This window comes from Diaphorina citri, unplaced genomic scaffold (genome assembly GCF_000475195.1).
Source record: "Diaphorina citri unplaced genomic scaffold, Diaci psyllid genome assembly version 1.1 scaffold1691, whole genome shotgun sequence".
NCBI lineage: Eukaryota > Metazoa > Arthropoda > Insecta > Hemiptera > Psyllidae > Diaphorina > Diaphorina citri.
The window spans coordinates 64893-84329 of record NW_007379117.1 but is presented as its reverse complement, the minus strand read 5'-3'; the positions used below and the strand labels follow the sequence as shown (position 1 = coordinate 84329).

General features: G+C 37.0%; 2 protein-coding genes across 2 annotated transcripts in view; one reads left to right on the top strand and one right to left on the bottom strand.

The window, feature by feature from the left end:
- Nucleotides 1-1811: 1811 nt before the first annotated feature.
- The window catches only part of LOC103516887 (sodium-independent sulfate anion transporter-like), a 50300-nt gene continuing 32674 nt past the window's right edge, over nt 1812-19437 (top strand). Inside the window, exons 1-2 of the mRNA XM_026829161.1 lie at nt 1812-2698; nt 13017-13321. Coding sequence (XP_026684962.1) covers nt 2512-2698; nt 13017-13321 — 492 coding nt within the window. The 5' untranslated portion in view covers nt 1812-2511. The remainder of the gene's footprint in view (nt 2699-13016; nt 13322-19437) is intronic.
- On the bottom strand, nt 15597-16800 carry LOC113470605. The gene is made up of 2 exons (XM_026829160.1): nt 16438-16800; nt 15597-16110 (listed from the first exon to the last, which is right to left on the bottom strand). Exons 1-2 carry the CDS (start codon nt 16510-16512, stop codon nt 15766-15768), a joined length of 420 nt encoding a protein of 139 aa, XP_026684961.1. The 5' UTR covers nt 16513-16800; the 3' UTR covers nt 15597-15765.

Genomic DNA, 19437 nt, shown 5'->3' with positions numbered 1-19437 from the left:
TTTATCAATTCATTCGACCCCCTTATCACCAAGCATCCAATTTGACATTCCTGGCTGTATTAGCAATGGGTCTCAAATTCCAATTTAGTCTAGTTGATAAATTTCCTATGGCCTTTTGCTATGCTATGCTAGATTTAACACGTGGTGTGGTCACCATAGAAACCTTATCATCCCATGCATGACATATCAGTACATTCCAAATTGCAAGCTGGATTCGGAAATTTGAAAAGCATTCCTTGCTTTATGAGTAATTAATTTGAAATGAATGTACTGGGAAGAAGAGAGAGAGAGAGAGAGAGAGAGAGAGAGAGAGAGAGAGAGAGAGAAAGTCCTTCCGATGATGATAATTATAAATTAAAACAATACAATAAAGCAATAAACAATACCGTGAATATTATTATGGCACGTTTTAAACAATTTCCTGCCAATTTTGTTTTCGATTTTCGTATTGTTATCTACTGGACCTGTCCTAGTTGCATGTAGGTAAGACATTACAAGAACAATTGGATACCAATACCGATATTTCAGGAATGTAGGTATTCGTACCCAGTTAACAATAAGATGTGACAGTCGACACAGCTCTAACAAATGTTTCTCTTTTGTTCTCAGGACGGAGGAATGTCGCCTGTTTGAAAACAATAAACAATATCCGAAGCAGCAGAAGCAGTTGGAGAGTCAAAACGATACAAGTGACAACGTTCTGGTGATAAATCACAATCTACACCCACACACGAACAAGGAAAACGTGGAAAACAAACAAGATGTGACAGTCGACACAGCTCTAACAAATGTTTCTCTTTTGTTCTCAGGACGGAGGAATGTCGCCTGTTTGAAAACAATAAACAATACCCGAAGCAGCAGAAGCAGTTGGAGAGTCAAAACGATACAAGTGACAACGTTCTGGTGATAAATCCCAATCTACACCCACACACGAACAAGGAAAACGTGGAAAACAAACACTTAGACAAACTCTGACTGGGAAACAAATAGGACAATCAATCTGTGGAGAACAATTAGGACAAGCAACTTGAAAACAATTCTGGAAAGCCATAATTAGAAAGGACAAACTCTGACACCAGCAAAACACTCGTTAGAGAAGAAAAAAACTAAGCTTGCAAAGCACTACACCTGTTTTGTATTGAACGAGTATGGAATTGTTGGAATCAATAGATTAAAGTTTTGGCGAAAGCGAAGAACACGTCAGAATCAGGAAGACGTCAGCAAATTTGGCAACAGTTTTTGTCCTGCATTTGTGTCATTTCAAGAATTTAAAATTAAAACTCCAATAAATAACAAATATAAATCATAACCTGTTCAAATCGAAAGAACACGTCAGAATCAGGAAGACGTCAGCAAATTTGGCAACAGTTTTTGTCCTGCATTTGTGTCATTTCAAGAATTTAAAATTAAAACTATTAATAAAAAATATAAATCATAACCTGTTCAAATCGAAAGGATTGTTGACAGAAATGCAACTGACATGAGTTCGCATGAAAGTTAATTCTCTTGTGCAACTGTTTTTAATAATTTTAATTTAGTTCGTTAGTGTTATGAGTATATCCGTTGGAATTTTAAACTGTTTTGACCGCTTCCAAGAGACAATATTGACAAAAATCTATTTTTTTTTTAACGTGATTCAGTACAAATAAATTGTTACAAAATCAAGTGCTGATAACATTTAATTCCAAACAAGTCAGTATAATTGTGAAATTCAGTGATTAGGTCATCATAATTGTCATATTTTTTAAGATTTTTTCCATGGTAACCTTTCTAAAAATGCATCCTTAATTTTTTCGATGGAGAACAATTAGGACAAGCAACTTGAAAACAATTCTGGAAAGCCATAATTAGAAAGGACAAACTCTGACACCAGCAAAACACTCGTCAGAGAAGAAATACTAAGCTTGCAAAGCACTACACCTGTTGTGTATTGAACGAGTATGGAATTGTTGGAATCAATAGATTAAAGTTTTGGCGAAAGCGAAGAACACGTCAGAATCAGGAAGACGTCAGCAAATTTGGCAACAGTTTTTGTCCTGCATTTGTGTCATTTCAAGAATTTAAAATTAAAACTCCAATAAACAAAAAAATATAAATCATAACCTGTTGAAATCGATTGTTGACAGAAATGCAACTGACATGAGTTCGCGTGAAAGTTAATTCTCTTGTGCAACTGTTTTTAATAATTTTAATTTAGTTCGTTAGTGTTATGAATATATCCGTTGGAATTTTAAACCGTTTTGACCGTTTCCGAGAGACAATATTGACAAAAATCTTTTATTTGAACGTGATTCAGTACAAATAAATCGTTACAAAATCAAGTGCTGATAACATTTAATTCCAAACGAGTCAGTATAATTGTGAAATTCAGTGATTAGGTCATCATAATTGTCATATTTTTTTCCATGGTAACCTTTCTATAAATGCATCCTTAATTTTTTGGACTCTCTTTTCTCTTTATACCTATCCATTGTGAGCTTCCTTTTTCTTAGATAAAAAGATCTCTTCACAATGCCAAACAAGAAAAGCTACATCATGAGTGACGAGGATGAGAACAAGGACGAAACTGGCAACGTTGCAATCAACGGCAACATCGCAGGAGGCAATATCGTACTGACAGGATACAACGCGGGCTCGAACGAAGACTGTACGTTTGACAACAGAGGATTCCAGCTCGAAACCCATGACACTAGTAAAGGTGAGTTTAATCTACCTATGTAGCGTAGGTATAATATCTCGAATAGCGCGGTCAAACTTTCTTGACTTGGTCGGATTCACAAAGTTTCACTGAAGGCAATGCCATGTGCTAGTTGATAGGAAAGATGTGTGGACACACCTTTAGACTAGTGGGTATGCCTACCTATAGGATGAAAATGGATGAAGATGTCAAAGTTGTAGGTAAAAGTTGGCTGAGGATCCAAGATATGTAGGGTAGGGCCCTCCGCGAGGTGTGGGTGTACCCAGTGATGAAATAGTTCCCAACCATGTCCACCTTTCCTCGAAGCACTGGTGCCAACGCGTGCAGATATTGATCTAAGAAAAATCTAGTGGTTGCAAGAGAATTCATCTAGGATATGGATCAGAGTAATTAAACACCTCAGGAGAACGTAAAACAAACCTATAGTCATTATTTTAGATTGCACTCAGCAATGAAGTGCACCGATAAAGAGACAGTCTGCAGAGCACTGTATATAATATTATAAATGGAGATTATTTATGCATTTCATTTAATTTCTTGACATGGAAAAAAATATCCTCAATAAAAACCAACCTATCTGCAGGACTACAGGCAGGCAAAAAGCAGCATACTTTGCAAGCAGGAAAACTAGCGTAAAATAGTACCTGCTAATAAAGTAAATACTGACCCAATTGTAAATTCTAAAACAAATGTACAATATCTAACGAAGAAAACGACATGCTATGTGCGGTGTCGTAGAAAATGAAAATAAGGAAATCCGACAAAAAATAAATAAAAATACAGGTTTGGTTTTTCATGGAGGGGCACAAAACATGTCTCTAAATGGCAGTTTGTAGGTAATTATTTGAAATAGGAATTCGGAATTTACTATTCGGTAGATATGGGGGGGGGGACAGAGAGTAGATATGATTGTGTAAACCTACATAGAATAGTATGGTAAATAAAGAATATACTATGCATGTAGCTGATGATTTATTATACTGTGACAATCATTGAGTTATTAGTCACCACACTGATAAAATTTAATTTGATACTCTCAACGACATAGTACACAAGAGCGAAATATGGACAACAATTTGATAAGAATCAAAGCGAATTTAATTGCTAATAAATTTATTGTGCTGAAAAACAACAATAACAAACAATAATTGTTGCTTAGAGTGCAAATAAATATATAAATAAATAAATAACTAAAAATAATCACTATTCAATGCATACCTCTCATTATTGGGACATACATGGAATTTTCAAGTTCAAATTTCATTGTGACCTTATCACTTACTACTTAGTTGAGGTGTTTCCTTAATTCCTTATCAGTTCAAGAGATTTGATCTCGATGTCCACTAAAGATTTTGGACGCTTTCCAAGATAAGTTTTTTGCGATAACATTGAACTATTTCGCATTGGTTTGCAAGGAGCTATCCAAGTTCAAGATGAACCTGTTGGCAAATTGAATATTAAATTTCCATTAATATTTTAGGCATAATCAATTGCACACTTTGTTTCTCTGACACTCGCAGATATTCAGGGTGTATTAGTGGTTTGGTAGAATGTTTTGGTGTCTTCCATTTGACTGGACATTGCGACAACCACCAGCAGAATTGTTCGGAATTCAAGGTGGATTGAAGATTGATGACAATCTTGACATTACAGTTCAATTCCTTGGAGTTTGTACCTTTGTAGGTTTCCTCAATGAACTCTTTCCACAGGGCAACATGTTCATGATGCAAGATCAATTGCCACTTTGGATGGTCAGAATTGCCACAAAAGAGCCAAAGGTAACAGAATATTTCCCTCAAAGTCCCTTGCTAAGGCCTCTATCAGACAATGAAGAATTTCCAACTTCTCCAATGGGGGCAGAAAAAGGAAGAAAAAACTCTTGCATAATTAGGCAGACTTATGATAAATCTCATAAAAAGTCAAGTCCCCCGGTGTGATTTTGTTTTCTCGGCCATTAAACACCTCAGGAGAACGTAAAACAAACCTATAGTCATTATTTTAGATTGCACTCAGCAATGAAGTGCACCGATAAAGAGACAGTGTGCAGAGCACTGTAGATAATATTATAAATGGAGATTATTTATGCATTTTATTTAATTTCTTGACATGGAAAAAAATATCCTCAATAAAAACCAACCTATCTGCAGGACTACAGGCAGGCAAAAAGCAGCATACTTTGCAAGCAGGAAAACTAGCGTAAAATAGTACCTGCTAATAAAGTAAATACTGACCCAATTGTAAATTCTAAAACAAATGTACAATATCTAACGAAGAAAACGACATGCTATGTGCGGTGTCGTAGAAAATGAAAATATCCACCTTCCCTCGAAGCACTGGTGCCAACGCGTGCAGATATTGATCTAAGAAAAATCTAGTGGTTGCAAGAGAATTCATCTAGGATAATAATATGGATCAAAGTAATTAAACACCTCAGGAGAACGTAAAACAAACCTATAGTCATTATTTTAGATTGCACTCAGCAATGAAGTGCACCGATAAAGAGACAGTCTGCAGAGCACTGTAGATAATATTATAAATGGAGATTATTTATGCATTTCATTTAATTTCTTGACATGGAAAAAAATATCCTCAATAAAAACCAACCTATTTGCAGGACTACAGGCAGGCAAAAAGCAGCATACTTTGCAAGCAGGAAAACTAGCGTAATAGTACCTGCTAATAAAGTAAATACTGACCCAAGTGTAAATTCTATAACAAATGTACAATATCTAACGAAGAAAACGACATGCTATGTGCGGTGTCGTAGAAAATGAAAATGAGGAAATCCGACAAAAAATAAATAAAAATACAGGTTTGGTTTTTCATGGAGGGGCACAAAACATGTCTCTAAATGGCAGTTTGTAGGTAATTATTTGAAATAGGAATTCGGAATTTACTATTCGGTAGATATGTTGGGGGACAGAGAGTAGATATGATTGTGTAAACCTACATAGAATAGTATGGTAAATAAGGAATATACTATGCATGTAGTTGATGATTTATAATCCAGCATTGCTGAATGATGTTGGATTGTCAAGCAGTTAGGATGCTAATTTTCAGAATATTGCAAGAGCACGTGCGTTTTCGACACACATCCAGCATTGCTGAATGATGTTGGATTGTCAAGCAGTTAGGATGCTAATTTGCAGAATATTGCACGAGCACGTGCGTTTTCGACACATCGACTCAGCGTGGTAATTAAGATTACTTACCTGTGCACACAATTCTGCTCACAATAAATCAGTATCCGTAGACGTTATGGCTCCCTAATGGTATGGCTATGGCTAGTAGTAAGGCACCTACCCAGAAGGAAAATATAAATTAGTTTTATTTTCAGGTTCCAGATGTGATTGTTGAATAATTGCCAATGAAAAAAATAATGGGCTTTTCGAAGTAGTCATCGGTAAAAATATTAGAAGATCCTAGAAAGGAGGAATATTGTTGAAAATGGAAACGAAAATATTTGAAAACAACAAGAAAAACTTATCATAAACTTCCAAAGAAATGTCACAGCAAAAATATGTAGTCATGCCTATACCTACGTATCATATAACACATGTTGACATATTGGCAATAAAGTTAAGGACTTTTTAACTGTGTTAAGCGTACTTAAATGCTTGTCACAAATATCGTCCATGAACTCTTTCCACGGGGCAACATGTTCATGATGCAAGATCAATTGCCACTTTGGATGGTCAGAATTGCCACAAAAGAGCCAAACTTACCAGCATATTTCCCTCAAAGTCCCTTGCTAAGGCCTCTATCAGACAATGAAGAATTTCCAACCTCTCCATTGGGGGCAGAAAAAGGGAGAAAAAACTCTTGCATAATTAGACAGACTTATGATAAATCTTATAAAAAGTCAAGTCCCCCGGTGTGATTTTGTTTTTTGGGCAACTCTAAATTAAATCCTGTTAATGAACCAATACTGAACAAAGTTAATGAACTCCAATCGAACCACGGTCATCTGCCTCTCAACCCGGAAGTCTTTGGTGGTAGAGGTGATGATTTGAATTTCAATAAAGGTGAAAACGCAAGATCGACCTTAATTAAAACATTTTTTATCGCAGTGTTTATAGAATTTAATAGCAGGAGCCTCACACTGAGAGCTCTTCCACCCAAGATCTGACCTTTATCAAAATTTATCACCTCGGGATTTGTATTCCAAAGCTCTTTCTTCAAATGAGAACCTTCTCAGCTTCTCTGCGTCTCACGTGACGAGAAAATGATACCTGGAACAAGTTTTAATTTCTAATCTACGTCACTTCATATCTGGCACGGAAAATCTCGGGGGAGACTTTGTTTCTGTCTGGAAAAACAGGTCAGAATTAATTAGAGCTCGTTAGGAATTCTGAGAGCAAACGACTCACTGGTGAGAACAGTGAGTTAGTGACTATGCTTCGTAGGAAACTTAAAGGAATCTTAAGTTGAAGTAATAAACGAAGACAACACACGTAATGAGAATTAAGACGGAGCTATTGTGAGCTCATACATTTTTAATGCAGGCAAATTATTCATTTATTTGAGGAAGATCATAATTTCATAGCAGATTATCTCCACATTTCATAATCTTCACTCTTCAGCGAAACTTCTCGGAATTTTGCAATCCAAGTCCATTGTTCAGAAAACCCACTGGGGTCCGTGACCACAAAAATAATGAAATTCAAAAAGAAAACCACAGAGAAATAACAAAAAACTTGGAACTCTGTCAAAATAACTCGTGCGAAATGAAACACACTCGTCAAATGCATTATGGAATGCAGATTTTGCATTTCATATTCAAATTTGACACCCAATTTCAAAACCCAGGGAATGTCAATGGTATGATGCTATATCATATTTTATTTGCTCTACATAGGGTGTTATTTTATTTCAAATTCAAAGTGGGTGAGAAGTGTGACGGAATGGAAATGGAGAGAGTTTGAATGTGAAAATTAGCCATGAGAATAATCCTTCAGTAAGACTTCATTAATCCGAGAGAAAAATGAATTATTACCTACTTTGACGGTAGACAGTAATGAAATGTTAACACTCTGATAGTTTGAGTGATCATGTCAAAGATGAGTTAATTACTATTTTTATCGACACGTCACATAAGTATGTTAAGTACATACTCGTACATACTATATTTATCGACACGTCATATAAGTATTTTAAGTACATACTCGTACAAAAGTACTTAGGTAGGTACTATTCATAATATTTCTCTTATGGAGAAGAGCTCATGTCGAAATCATAATATCACATCTTGCACATTAAACGTTGTCTTAATGAGAGAATGATGTCATTAGTCATAATAATCAATTCTCATAAATAACTAATCAATACAATCATAACACATTAAATATTATCAAAGGTTGTTAACAGTGAATAACTGCCTACATATTATGTAGGTACTGCAATAAATAATGTAGTTAAGCTGAGAGATAACAAGGAGTTCCAAGTGAGATTCTCTGGTATCTGGTTAATATGGCTGATTTATTTTATGTCATTTTTATTTGTTATTTATGTCTATGTACTCTCAACCTTAGAGCTCAGGATCGCTCCAGAATACCAAGAATCGAATCCTTAATTTGTTTTTATGTTGCAAATTTAGAAATGTAGTTTCGGTCGTTAATTTATGATAAGGCTCACAGATGTGTGGTTTATTTCCATAAACAAGGAGGAAAAAATCAAATCTTCGTAGCTAGATATGAGACTATAAGTTAGAGATTGCGCTGGGCCAAAATTTCGCCCTTCGTTCATAATTTCTTGTTTTTGTGTACCTACATTGCATTAGAACATTTATAACCAAAAAGAGACTGTAGAGAAATAGATACCCACTCTGACAGTATCAAAACAATGCCAATCTTCTTCGAAATGAACACCATTGGTAATATTGAAGAGAAATTGACGCTTATTATTCGTTGTGACGTTGTGTATTAGGATTCTGCTTCAACTCCTGGTTCAAATGAATCATTCCTTGAACAGTTTCCATCATTAGAATTCTGTTTGTTTCTGGGATGGCTTCCGTGCTTGCAATTTTCAATCCACATTTCCTAGGAAGTGATGTCGCTAAAGCTTTTCAAGAAACAAAGCATCAGGTTAAAGACCAGCTTAATATGAACCTATTGTTCTCAAGAGGTTAGAAAGAGCAGAGTGCCTTACCTCAAACAATGGTCGCATTAATGAGCATGCTGAAGATATTCACTAATCGATAAACTCCTACTCGTTTGAAAGTTGATGAACTTTTGAAAAACACCGTGATCCGTGATGGCAAACCAATTTCCGGTTTTGGAGCACGAATGCCTGTCTAATTACTTCGATAAACCACTGGTTATATTGAAGAGAAATTGACGTTTATTATTCGTTGTGACGTTGTGTATTAGGATTCTGCTTCAACTCCTGGTTCAAATGGATCATTCCTTGAACAGTTTCCATCATTAGAATTCTGTTTGTTTCTGGGATGGCTTCCGTGCTTGCAATTTTGAATCCACATTTCCTAGGAAGTGATGTCGCTAAAGCTTTTCAAGAAACAAAGCATCAGGTCAAAGACCAGCTTAATATGAACCTATTGTTCTCAAGAGGTTAGAAAGATCAGAGTGCCTTACCTCAAACAATGGTCGCATTAATGAGTATGCTGAAGATATTCACTAATCGATAAACTCCTACTCCTACTCGTTTGAAAGTTGATGAACTTTTGAAAAACACCGTGATGGCAAACCAATTTCCGGTTTTGGAGCACGAATGCCTGTCTAATTACTTCGATAGTAAGTCGAGGTCTGATTTCAATCTGAATCACTAATGGAGTTTCTAATGATATGGCTTGAGGTTTGTAACATGAAACTATTCATTATACCTATTACCCATCTTTTTGAGGAAACATTTTATCAAGAACCCAAGCCTGATTTCCTCATGTTGCTAGCTACTTCGATAGTAAGTCGAGGTCTGATTTCAATCTGAATCACTAATGGAGTTTCTAATGATATGGCTTGAGGTTTGTAACATGAAACTATCCATTATACCTATTACCCATCTTTTTGAGGAAACATTTTATCAAGAACCCAAGCCTGATTTCCTCATGTTGCTAGCTCATAAAATGTAACAAAGACCTGAAAACATGTTGGTTTTTCCCAAAGGGGTTGTAATTTGCTACAACTGTTATACCTAATTGCATTATTGTCAATATCATGGGCCCAACTAGAAAATTTCCAAAGAAATCTAGAAAGTTCAAAATATTTCCAGAGAATGACAATCAACCTTCAAAGTAGATATCCCTTCAAAGTATCCAATCAACGTTTTAAACTTGAAACAAATTATGTTCAAAGTATTTTGTAATCCTGCATTCTTCTCTGGAGTTTCCCCTCCACTTCTGACTTGTACTCTTCTTGCAACATTCTTTGTTGCCATAATTCTCATCTCTTCTCTGAACTCGACTCATCCTGGATTGAAAAAACTCGAGAATGTTGATAATAATGACGGAGACATTATCTGAAGACATCATGACGCGCAATATCCTATTCTTCAATCAAGCTGATTCTCTACCTGCTCTGTACCTGCAATTTGTAATACATCAATTTTTTTGAAAGATCCAAAAACTAGAAATCAAGAAATCATCTTAAATTTGTCAACGGATTTTGTCAAAACATTCAAGTTGTTGATTCAATCAGTTTAGAAAGTTCCTTAACCCCTCAAAAGTCGACCATCCCTTTTACATTCTCATCAATTGCTTTGTTTACAACATTCCACTAAACTTGTTTTGACTTTAATAGGTGCCAAAATATTGATAAGATGTACGAGTATTAGTCATACTTATATTATTAGTTAGGAATGCGATGTTTTTGTACATTGTTTAATATGTTTTCATGTATAATTATGTACATTAATTACCTATGTTATGAAAACGCATCTCATGTTAATAGGTTGGTACTCTTACTTTCCTTATCCTTTAGGAAGGAAATATTATTGTAATCGGCTGACCATACTTATATTATTAGTTAGGAATGCGATGTTTTTGTACATTGTTTAATATGTTTTCATGTATAATTACATTAATTACCTATGTTATATTGTTATCAAGACACATCTCATGTTAATAGGTTGGTACTCTTTTTACTTTCCTTATCCTTTGGGAAGGAAATATTATTGTAATCGGCTGGGATTTTCGATAGTCAGTTTCCAGTGCTAAAACATGAATTCCCTGGGTAGTTTATTTTTTATTCATCATGCAATTTATTGCAGCCATCCAATCCTGTTTTCGTACCTTATTGCTATAAAGCGTATTACAAAATGTTTGTATTTCATTATGGCCATTGGCCACGATTAGGTAGAGCTGTAAGACGAGATCGCAGACAAGTAGATAACTAAACATTAAACCTACAGAGTATTGCTATAAAGCGTATTACAAAATGTTTGTATTTCATTATGGCCATTGGCCACGATTAGGTAGAGCTGTAAGACGAGATCGCAGACATCAAGTAGATAACTAAACATTAAACCTACAGAGTTGTATATGTATGTGTAACGCGTAGGTCAGTGACCCTAAAGTTCCTGTAAAGTTCAAGTTGCATCTCCGAATTTTGCATGGATATTTAGAATAGAATAAATAAATAAATAATAGAATAGAATAAATAAATAATAGAATAGAATAAATATAATAACAAAAGAATAGAAAGAAATATATATACCTATGTTTGTTTGATAGAGGTTTACCGTCAGTGAATAACTGTTAAGGTCTTTAAGGAGACTGGGGTTTTACACTCCATTTGGTGACAAGCTATCTGCCTTCTCATTCATCAGTTATTCAGTGTCATTAAACCTCACCTAGCCTGAGTGAGATTGGGAAAATCCACAGGAGTGACCGCATAGTCACTTATTGGAATAGGTCACTTATTACTTAACTTCAGTCATCCACTGGATTTTCGGATCTGGCGCATTCAATATTCAATGTGCTATCACCATACCACACCGCGCCGTTAGCTTACTTAATATAAATGGTCTGTGGCGTATAATACCTCTAGTAGCGCTGTCAAGCTTCATCGAATTGGCGGGAAACAATCTACAAACTACCTGTGGGCCATTTCGATGCATGAAAGACTTTATACATTTTCTTTTGGTGAGGTCAGTGTCGTTCATATTTGTGCCATTGTGTTGATCCATATAATGTTGCTCATAGAAAACATTCTATTCATTTGGAATTGCGGATTTTAAGAAACCTTATATTTAGGTCAAGGAACCACATCAATATTAGCAAACGAACTTTAGATGGAAGAATCTCAGTCCATTGATTGCAAAATGTACAAAATTTTGCAAATATTGTAGGTATTCTAGGTGTTGTTGATTTAATATCAGGAATATGTACTCGGTATGTACCTAGTTACCATAAATGTACATATAAGTTGAGTCATAAAACACATTATTATTAATATTAATAATCTCATTAATCTCTATGCAAGGTGCAGCATAATCAATTGCACACTTTGTTTCTCTGACACTCGCAGATATTCAGGGTGTATTAGTGGTTTGGTAGAATGTTTTGGTGTCTTCCAATTGACTGGACATTTCGACAACCACCAGCAGAATTGTTCGGAATTCAAGGTGGATTGAGGATTGATGACAATCTTGACATTACAGTTTAATTCCTTGGAGTTTGTACCTTTGTAGGTGTCCTCCATGAACTCTTTCCACGGGGCAACATGTTCATGATGCAAGATCAATTGCCACTTTGGATGGTCAGAATTGCCACAAAAGAGCCAAAGGTAACAGAATATTTTCCTCAAAGTCCCTTGCTAAGGCCTCTATCAGACAATGAAGAATTTCCAACCTCTCCATTGGGGGCAGAAAAAGTAAGAAAAAATTCTTGCATAATTAGAAAGACTTATGATAAATCTTATAAAAAGTCAAGTCCCCCGGTGTGATTTTGTTTTCTGGGCAACTCTACGCTTTTCGAAGTAGTCATCGGTAAAAATATTAGAAGGTCCTAGAAAGGAGGAATATTGTTGAAAATGGAAACGACAATATTTGAAAACTACAAGAAAAACTTCTTATCATAAACTTCCAAAGAAATATCACAGCAAAAATATGTAGTCATGCCTATACCTACGTATCATATAACACATGTTGACATATTGACAATAAAGTTAAGGACTTTTTAACTGTGTTAAGCGTACTTAAATTTAATGCTTGTCACAAATATCTTTCACCAATTATTACAGATAGATAAATTTTATTACTTGACTTGGACGCACCAACCTCCAGATCGCGTCCAACGCGTTAACCACTGCACCAATGGTTGGTATTTGACAATAAAGTTAATCGAACCTTCTCCCTCTGCTTTCAGTAAACGGCTATCACAATCCGAAGCTCATCTCGTCCTACCCAACGAAAGACTTCGCCTGTGATCTGTCTAGTCTCGACCCCCCAGTCGGGCCCCGACAGAGGGTGCACGTGTCCGAAATGCTCAAGGAAAAAGCCCGCAAGGTCTTCACGAAGAAGATGCTCCACAAGAAGGTGCCAATCCTGCAGTGGCTGCCCGAGTATAATTCGGAGTCGGCCGTGTCAGATTTGGTGGCCGGAGTTACCGTCGGTCTGACCGTCATACCGCAGGCCATAGCGTACAGTAATGTTGCCGGCCTTCCACCCCAGGTAAGTGGAGAATACGCGATGATAAGGCGGTATTTTACCATGTGACTCTTTTCGAGTCATCATACGGAATTTCTCTTTGAATTGGTTTGGACTGGCGGCGGGTGTGGTGGCGCCATATCTACAAGCTAGTCCAAAGAGAAATTTCGTATGATGACTAAAAAAAGTTACATAACAAAAAACAGCTATACTGACACATGCACAATTTTTCGCACCTCGTGCATCGAAACGTTTACCCCTTCATGTGAGTTCAATACAGTTAGTTGTAAAGTAACTTCCCGAGATCAATAGGCTGTTGATATGAGTATAGGTAAGGGGTTTGATTGGGAGAACTGTAACAACAGGCATTCCGGAATCGAAGAGAGGACAGGGTAGAAGAAAGCCAGCCGTTCCGAGAACGAACCTTAACTGTTTAGGATAAAGTAGGCTGTTGATATGAGTATAGGTAAGGGGTTTGATTGGGAGAACTGTAACAACAGAGGCATTCCGAAATCGAAGAGAGGACAGGGTAAAAGAAAGCCAGCCGTTCCGAGGGCGAACCTTAACTGTTTAGGATAACATTCGGCCCGGGCGGGAATTGAACCTGGGACCTAGCGCTACATAACTATCACTGGTTTTAGGTCAGGCGACCTTCGTTCCAAGAAGAACCTTATGCATATTTTTCATTACATTAATAACTTTCTCGAATCAGATAGGTACATCTACATTCTACCTACTTAAATCATGCAAATTATTAAAGAAAAAACATGTTTCTGGCGAATCCAACTTGTAATTCACATAATCCACATGATTTCGTTCGTATTGCATAAATGGCAACCGTAAAGCATACTTATATTATTAGTTAGGAATGCGATGTTTTTGTACATTGTTTAATATGTTTTCATGTATAATTACATTAATTACCTATGTTATCAAAACGCATCTCATGTTAATAGGTTGGTACTCTTTTTACTTTCCTTATCCTTTGGGAAGGAAATAATTTATTTGAGAATTTGACCACATAATAATGGAGCTCTAAGGGTTAGGTGGTAGAGAACGCCTAAGGCGTTAACCTCGCCTGGTGGTTACCTTCCACTCAAGAGTCTATTATTATTATTATTAAGAGAAATTTCGTATGATGACTAAAAAATAAGTTACATAACAAAATAACAAAATACAGCTATACTGACACATGCACAATTTTTCGCACATCGTGCATCATATGTTAAGTACATACTCGTACATACTATATTTATCGACACGTCATATAAGTATTTTAAGTACATACTCGTACAAAAGTACTTAGGTACTATTCATTAAAATATTTCTCTTATGGAGAAGAGCTCATATCGAAATCATAATATCACATCTTGCTCATTAAACATTGTCTTAATGAGAGAGTGATGTCATTAGTCATAATAATCAATTCTCACAAATAACTAATCAATACAATCATAACACATTAAATATTATCAAAGGTTGTTAACAGTAAATAACTGCCTACATATTATGTATGTACTGCAATAAATAATGTAGTTAAGCTGAGAGATAACAAGGAGTTCCAAGTGGCCGGAACAACAATTGGAAAATTGGAGGGGAGGACATTGAGCAGAAAAGAACCACATCCATTTGGGGAATCGCCTTATTTGGATGGTTTTTTTCTGCTTAAGTATTTGTGAAAATTGGACAGTATTGTAAACTCGGTCTAAAATTTTGACTTTGACGGTGGCCAGTAATAAAATGTGCTTTCCGCTAACATCTCTTTCCCATTTGGGGAATCGCCTTATTTGGATGGTTTTTTTCTGCTTAAGTATTTGTGAAAATTGGACAGTACTGTAAACTCGGTCTAAAATTGTGACTTTGACGGTGGACAGTAATAAAATGTGCTTTCCGCTAACATCTCTTTGGGTGAGGATAGACAGCTCTCAGATAAGATAGAATAGGTTAGACGTTAAGGTGTGTCCACAACTCCACACATAGTCGACCAGCCGTCGACTAGGTATGTGTGGACACACCTTTAGGGTTTATAGTTGAAACCAATAGAGTGAAATATTATTACTTACTCGGGTGTGTCCACAACTCCACACATAGTCGACCAGCCGTCGACTAGGTATGTGTGGACACACCTTTAGGGTTTATAGTTGAAACCAATAGGGTGAAATATTATTACTCAGATAAGATAGAATAGGTTAGACGTTAAGGTGTGTCCACAACTCCACACATAGTCGACCAGCCGTCGACTAGGTATGTGTGGACAGTGTGGACACACCTTTAGGGTTTATAGTTGAAACCAGTAGGGTGAAATATTATTCCTTACAATCCTCCACATTTCATTTATTTAGGTATTTAATAAAATTACGAATTTACCATACAGAGGTGTTTTTCTCAAACCCCAACAACATTTTTGGTTGCGTATTGACTTCTAAGAAATCTGTTGTCAGATCAATATTTTTACCAACCAAATAAACTCACTCCGACTCCTCTTCTGAACAAGACGACATCAACTCCTCCACATTGCCTTTCGTCGCCGCTCTCAACTTCTTGTCCACAATGCGATGTATCCTGGTCAGCTTGTTAATCCTCCTATTGACGCTCTGAATCTCCAAGATCACGTCCTGAAAATCCTCCTTGCGTACCGCATCCGAGTTGTAGTTGTCCGCGAGGAATTCTCGGAGCGGGGGAACACTGCCCTGGCCGGACTCACGGGATTCCACTTCGTTGTAGGCGAGGAGAAACGACAGCGCCCGCGTGACTAGGTCTAGGCCACCCCGACGGATTATTAGGAGCAGCGTGTCCTGCTCGGCCGGGGGAAGATTGAGGGATAGCGCCAGATTTAGCTCGGTGTTCAGGGCTTCGTTGCCGCGACAAGTCTCATCCTTAGTAACCATGGTCGGGATTTCTGCTGGTTTTGAGATGGGCTCTTTGCAGTTTTGAGATGTGCTCTTTGCTGTTTTTCAGCAACTTGTGGGGTTTGCGATTTTCTATTTTCTTTTACCAGCAGTTTTGAGATGGGCTCTTTGCGGGGCAATTTGTATCGTTTGGGATCTCCTATTTTCTGTTACCAATTTGGGATTTATATTTGTACGACAAAACTGATGAAAATAATTTAGGAGCAGCGTGTCCTGCTCGGCCGGGGGAAGATTGAGGGATAGCGCCAGATTTAGCTCGGTGTTCAGGGCTTCGTTGCCGCGACAGGTCTCATCCTTAGTCGCCATGGTCGGGATTTCTGCTGGTTTTGAGATGGGCTCTTTGCAGTTTTGAGATGTGCTCTTTGCAGTTTTGTGATGTCCTCTTTGCTGTTTTTCAGCAACTTGTGGGGTTTGAGATTTTCTATTTTCTTTTACCAGCAGTTTTGAGATGGGCTCTTTGCGGGGCAATTTGTATCGTTTGGGATCTCCTATATTCTGTTACCAATTTGGGATTTATATTTGTACGACAAAACTGATGAAAATAATATGTTTACAAATACTTCTCTGATTGTGGCTGATCGGTTCTATTTTTTATTCCATAAAATTAAAATAAAACGATAGCAGTAAAAGTGTTTGGCCTCTTCCACTTTCGAGAATAAATTAAAAGTCAAAGTACCTACCACGATTTTTATCAAGTAATAAATTTTATTTTTTGCATCTCATAATTGAGCCAACAAGCTTTTGGCTTTGCATACAAGTTGGATATTTCTTGTTTTCAAATTCTCAGAACTCTTCTCAGCTTGTTCTCCCCACCAGGCGAATTGGTTGGTGGACTTGTCTTCTTGTCTCTTTTACGAGTGCTTTAAGCTTAAGACTATTAAACTGATTTTATATTGAAATTCTTCTATGCGGCTATGCTCTAATGCTGTTATCATCAGGTGTTTCTGCAGTGATAATATAGACATTATCTGAAGACATCATGACGCGCAATATCCTGGGGAGAATGAAACATCGGAGCTCTAGATTCTACATAGATTTATTGAACGTTGATCGACCATCCTTTGTCTTCCGTCGATTATGTGTGGACACAGCTTTATTCGTATCTTATTCATAATATTTCCCAATCCTTCTCAGCTTATACTTCCATCTCTGCCACGTCCACCTAGTTCCTTAATAGCAGATAGTTCACTCCACCTGTGTTCTGCATTTCAAGATCCTCACGCGGAACTGACTTAGCGGTGACTAGACTAAATTCAGTTCCAATGTTCTCAATACAAGTTCTTAACGTTCTCAATACATTGGGAACAATGCGTGTGTTATGGAACGCTTTGACTCTCTCCAGGATGTCTTGGAGAAGAAGACCCTATAGGGAGGGCGAATGACTTGACGACTTTGAATGGTTTGAATCTATTATTATTTTATTCATTCAAATTCAGAACCATTATCCCATAAGAGCCGAACTTTTTTTCCGTTGGATCTTGCTGAATTCTAACCTCAATATCCTAGGGAGAATGAAACATCGGAGCTCTAGATTCTACATAGATTTATTGAACGTGATAATAAACGTGATAAAGTCTCAAAGAACATGGCTAACATGACTGTAATCAACGTGTAAATATTGAAACTGAGAGCGAAACCAAAAGAGAAGTGGTATCGGGCTTATCACTGTTCAAAGGACTTGGTGACTGTCCCTATAGTGTATAGTCCCTGCATGACTGTATGTCACTTCCAGTTGTTTGTTGGTAAGTGGGCATAATTTAAGACGAGATAATCCCATTCTGAGCTGATTATGCCCGTTCTTTGTCAAGTAGAGAGGGGTTAAGTACTTGTTCCGGTGAGGTGCCCTGTTTTCAAATTTCTTTATTAAGTAAAAGTTAACATTTGTTTAGCTCTTGAAAGAGGCCCTTGCCTGTATAGGTGTCGGTGGGGCTAACCTTAACCTAAACCTTAAACTTAATGCCCGTTCTTTGTCAAGTAAAGAGGGGTTAAGTACTTGTTCCGGTGAGGTGCCTTGTTTTCAACTGAGTAGACGACCTTTTCTATCGCATCATTCGCATCCCATCAGGACCTTACATGTATAAAGCTGTTTCCACACGTAGTCGACGGCCGTTGATCGACCATCGTTCGACTTCGGTCGATTATGTGTGGACACAGCTTTATTCGTATCTTATTCATAATATTTCCCAATCCTTCTCCGCTCATACTTCCATCTCTGCCACGTCCACCTAGTTCCTTAATAGCAGATATTTCAGTCCACCTGTGTTCTGCATTTGAAGATCCTCATGCGGAACTGACTTAGCGGTGACTAGACTAAATTCAGTTCCAATGTTCTCAATACAAGTTCTGAATGTTCTCAATACATTGGGAACAATGCGTGTGTTATGGAACGCTTTGACTCTCCCCAGGATGTCTTGGAGAAGAAGACCCGAGGGAGGGCGAATGACTTGACGACTTTGAATGGTTTGAGTCTATTATTATTTTATTCATTCAAATTCAGAACCATTATCCCATAAGAGCCGAACTTTTTTTCCCGTTGGATCTTGCTGAATTCTAACCCCTTCTAACTCCGGACCGGTACTGAGAAAACCTGTCCAATAAAGGTGAAAATAGTAGGAAATTTTGTTTTCTATCTAATAGACAAATCCCCGATGCACTTTAACGTGGAGCGACTAGATTGAATGCTGGCTTTTAAGTAGCACTTGGCATCATCAATCCCAAACATTTTTGATACTTATTTAAAAGAGCTTCTCATTACTTACTTGTGTCACACTATTCATATGTTAAGTAACGAAAGTTATTATATTAAAATAGTTAAATACCAAACAAACCTATTAGGCGCAAATTCAACCCCTTCTAACTCCGGACCGGTACTGAGAAAACCTGTCCAATAAAGGTGAAAATAGTAGGAAATTTTGTTTTCTATCTAATAGACAGATCCCCGATGCACTTTAACGTGGAGCGACTAGATTGAATGCTGGCTTTCAAGTAGCACTTGGCATCATCAATTCCAAACATTTTTGATACTTATTAAAAGAGCTTCTCATTACTTACTTGTGTCACACTATTCATATGTTAAGTAAGGAAAGTTATTATATTAAAATAGTTAAATACCAAACAAACCTATTAGGCGCAAATTCGAAAGAAAGAAAAAACATGTTTCTGGCGAATCCAACTTGTAATTCACATAATCCACATGATTTCGTTCGTATTGCATAAATGGCAACCGTAAAT

Excerpts from the sequence above, each read along its gene's own strand:
- LOC113470605 (XM_026829160.1), bottom strand. The coding sequence starts at position 16,512 with ATGGCGACTAAGGATGAGACCTGTCGCGGCAACGAAGCCCTGAACACC. Across the intron at positions 16,111-16,437 it reads ATCTGGCGCTATCCCTCAAT|CTTCCCCCGGCCGAGCAGGA; the intron begins CTTCCCCCGGCC and ends CTATCCCTCAAT.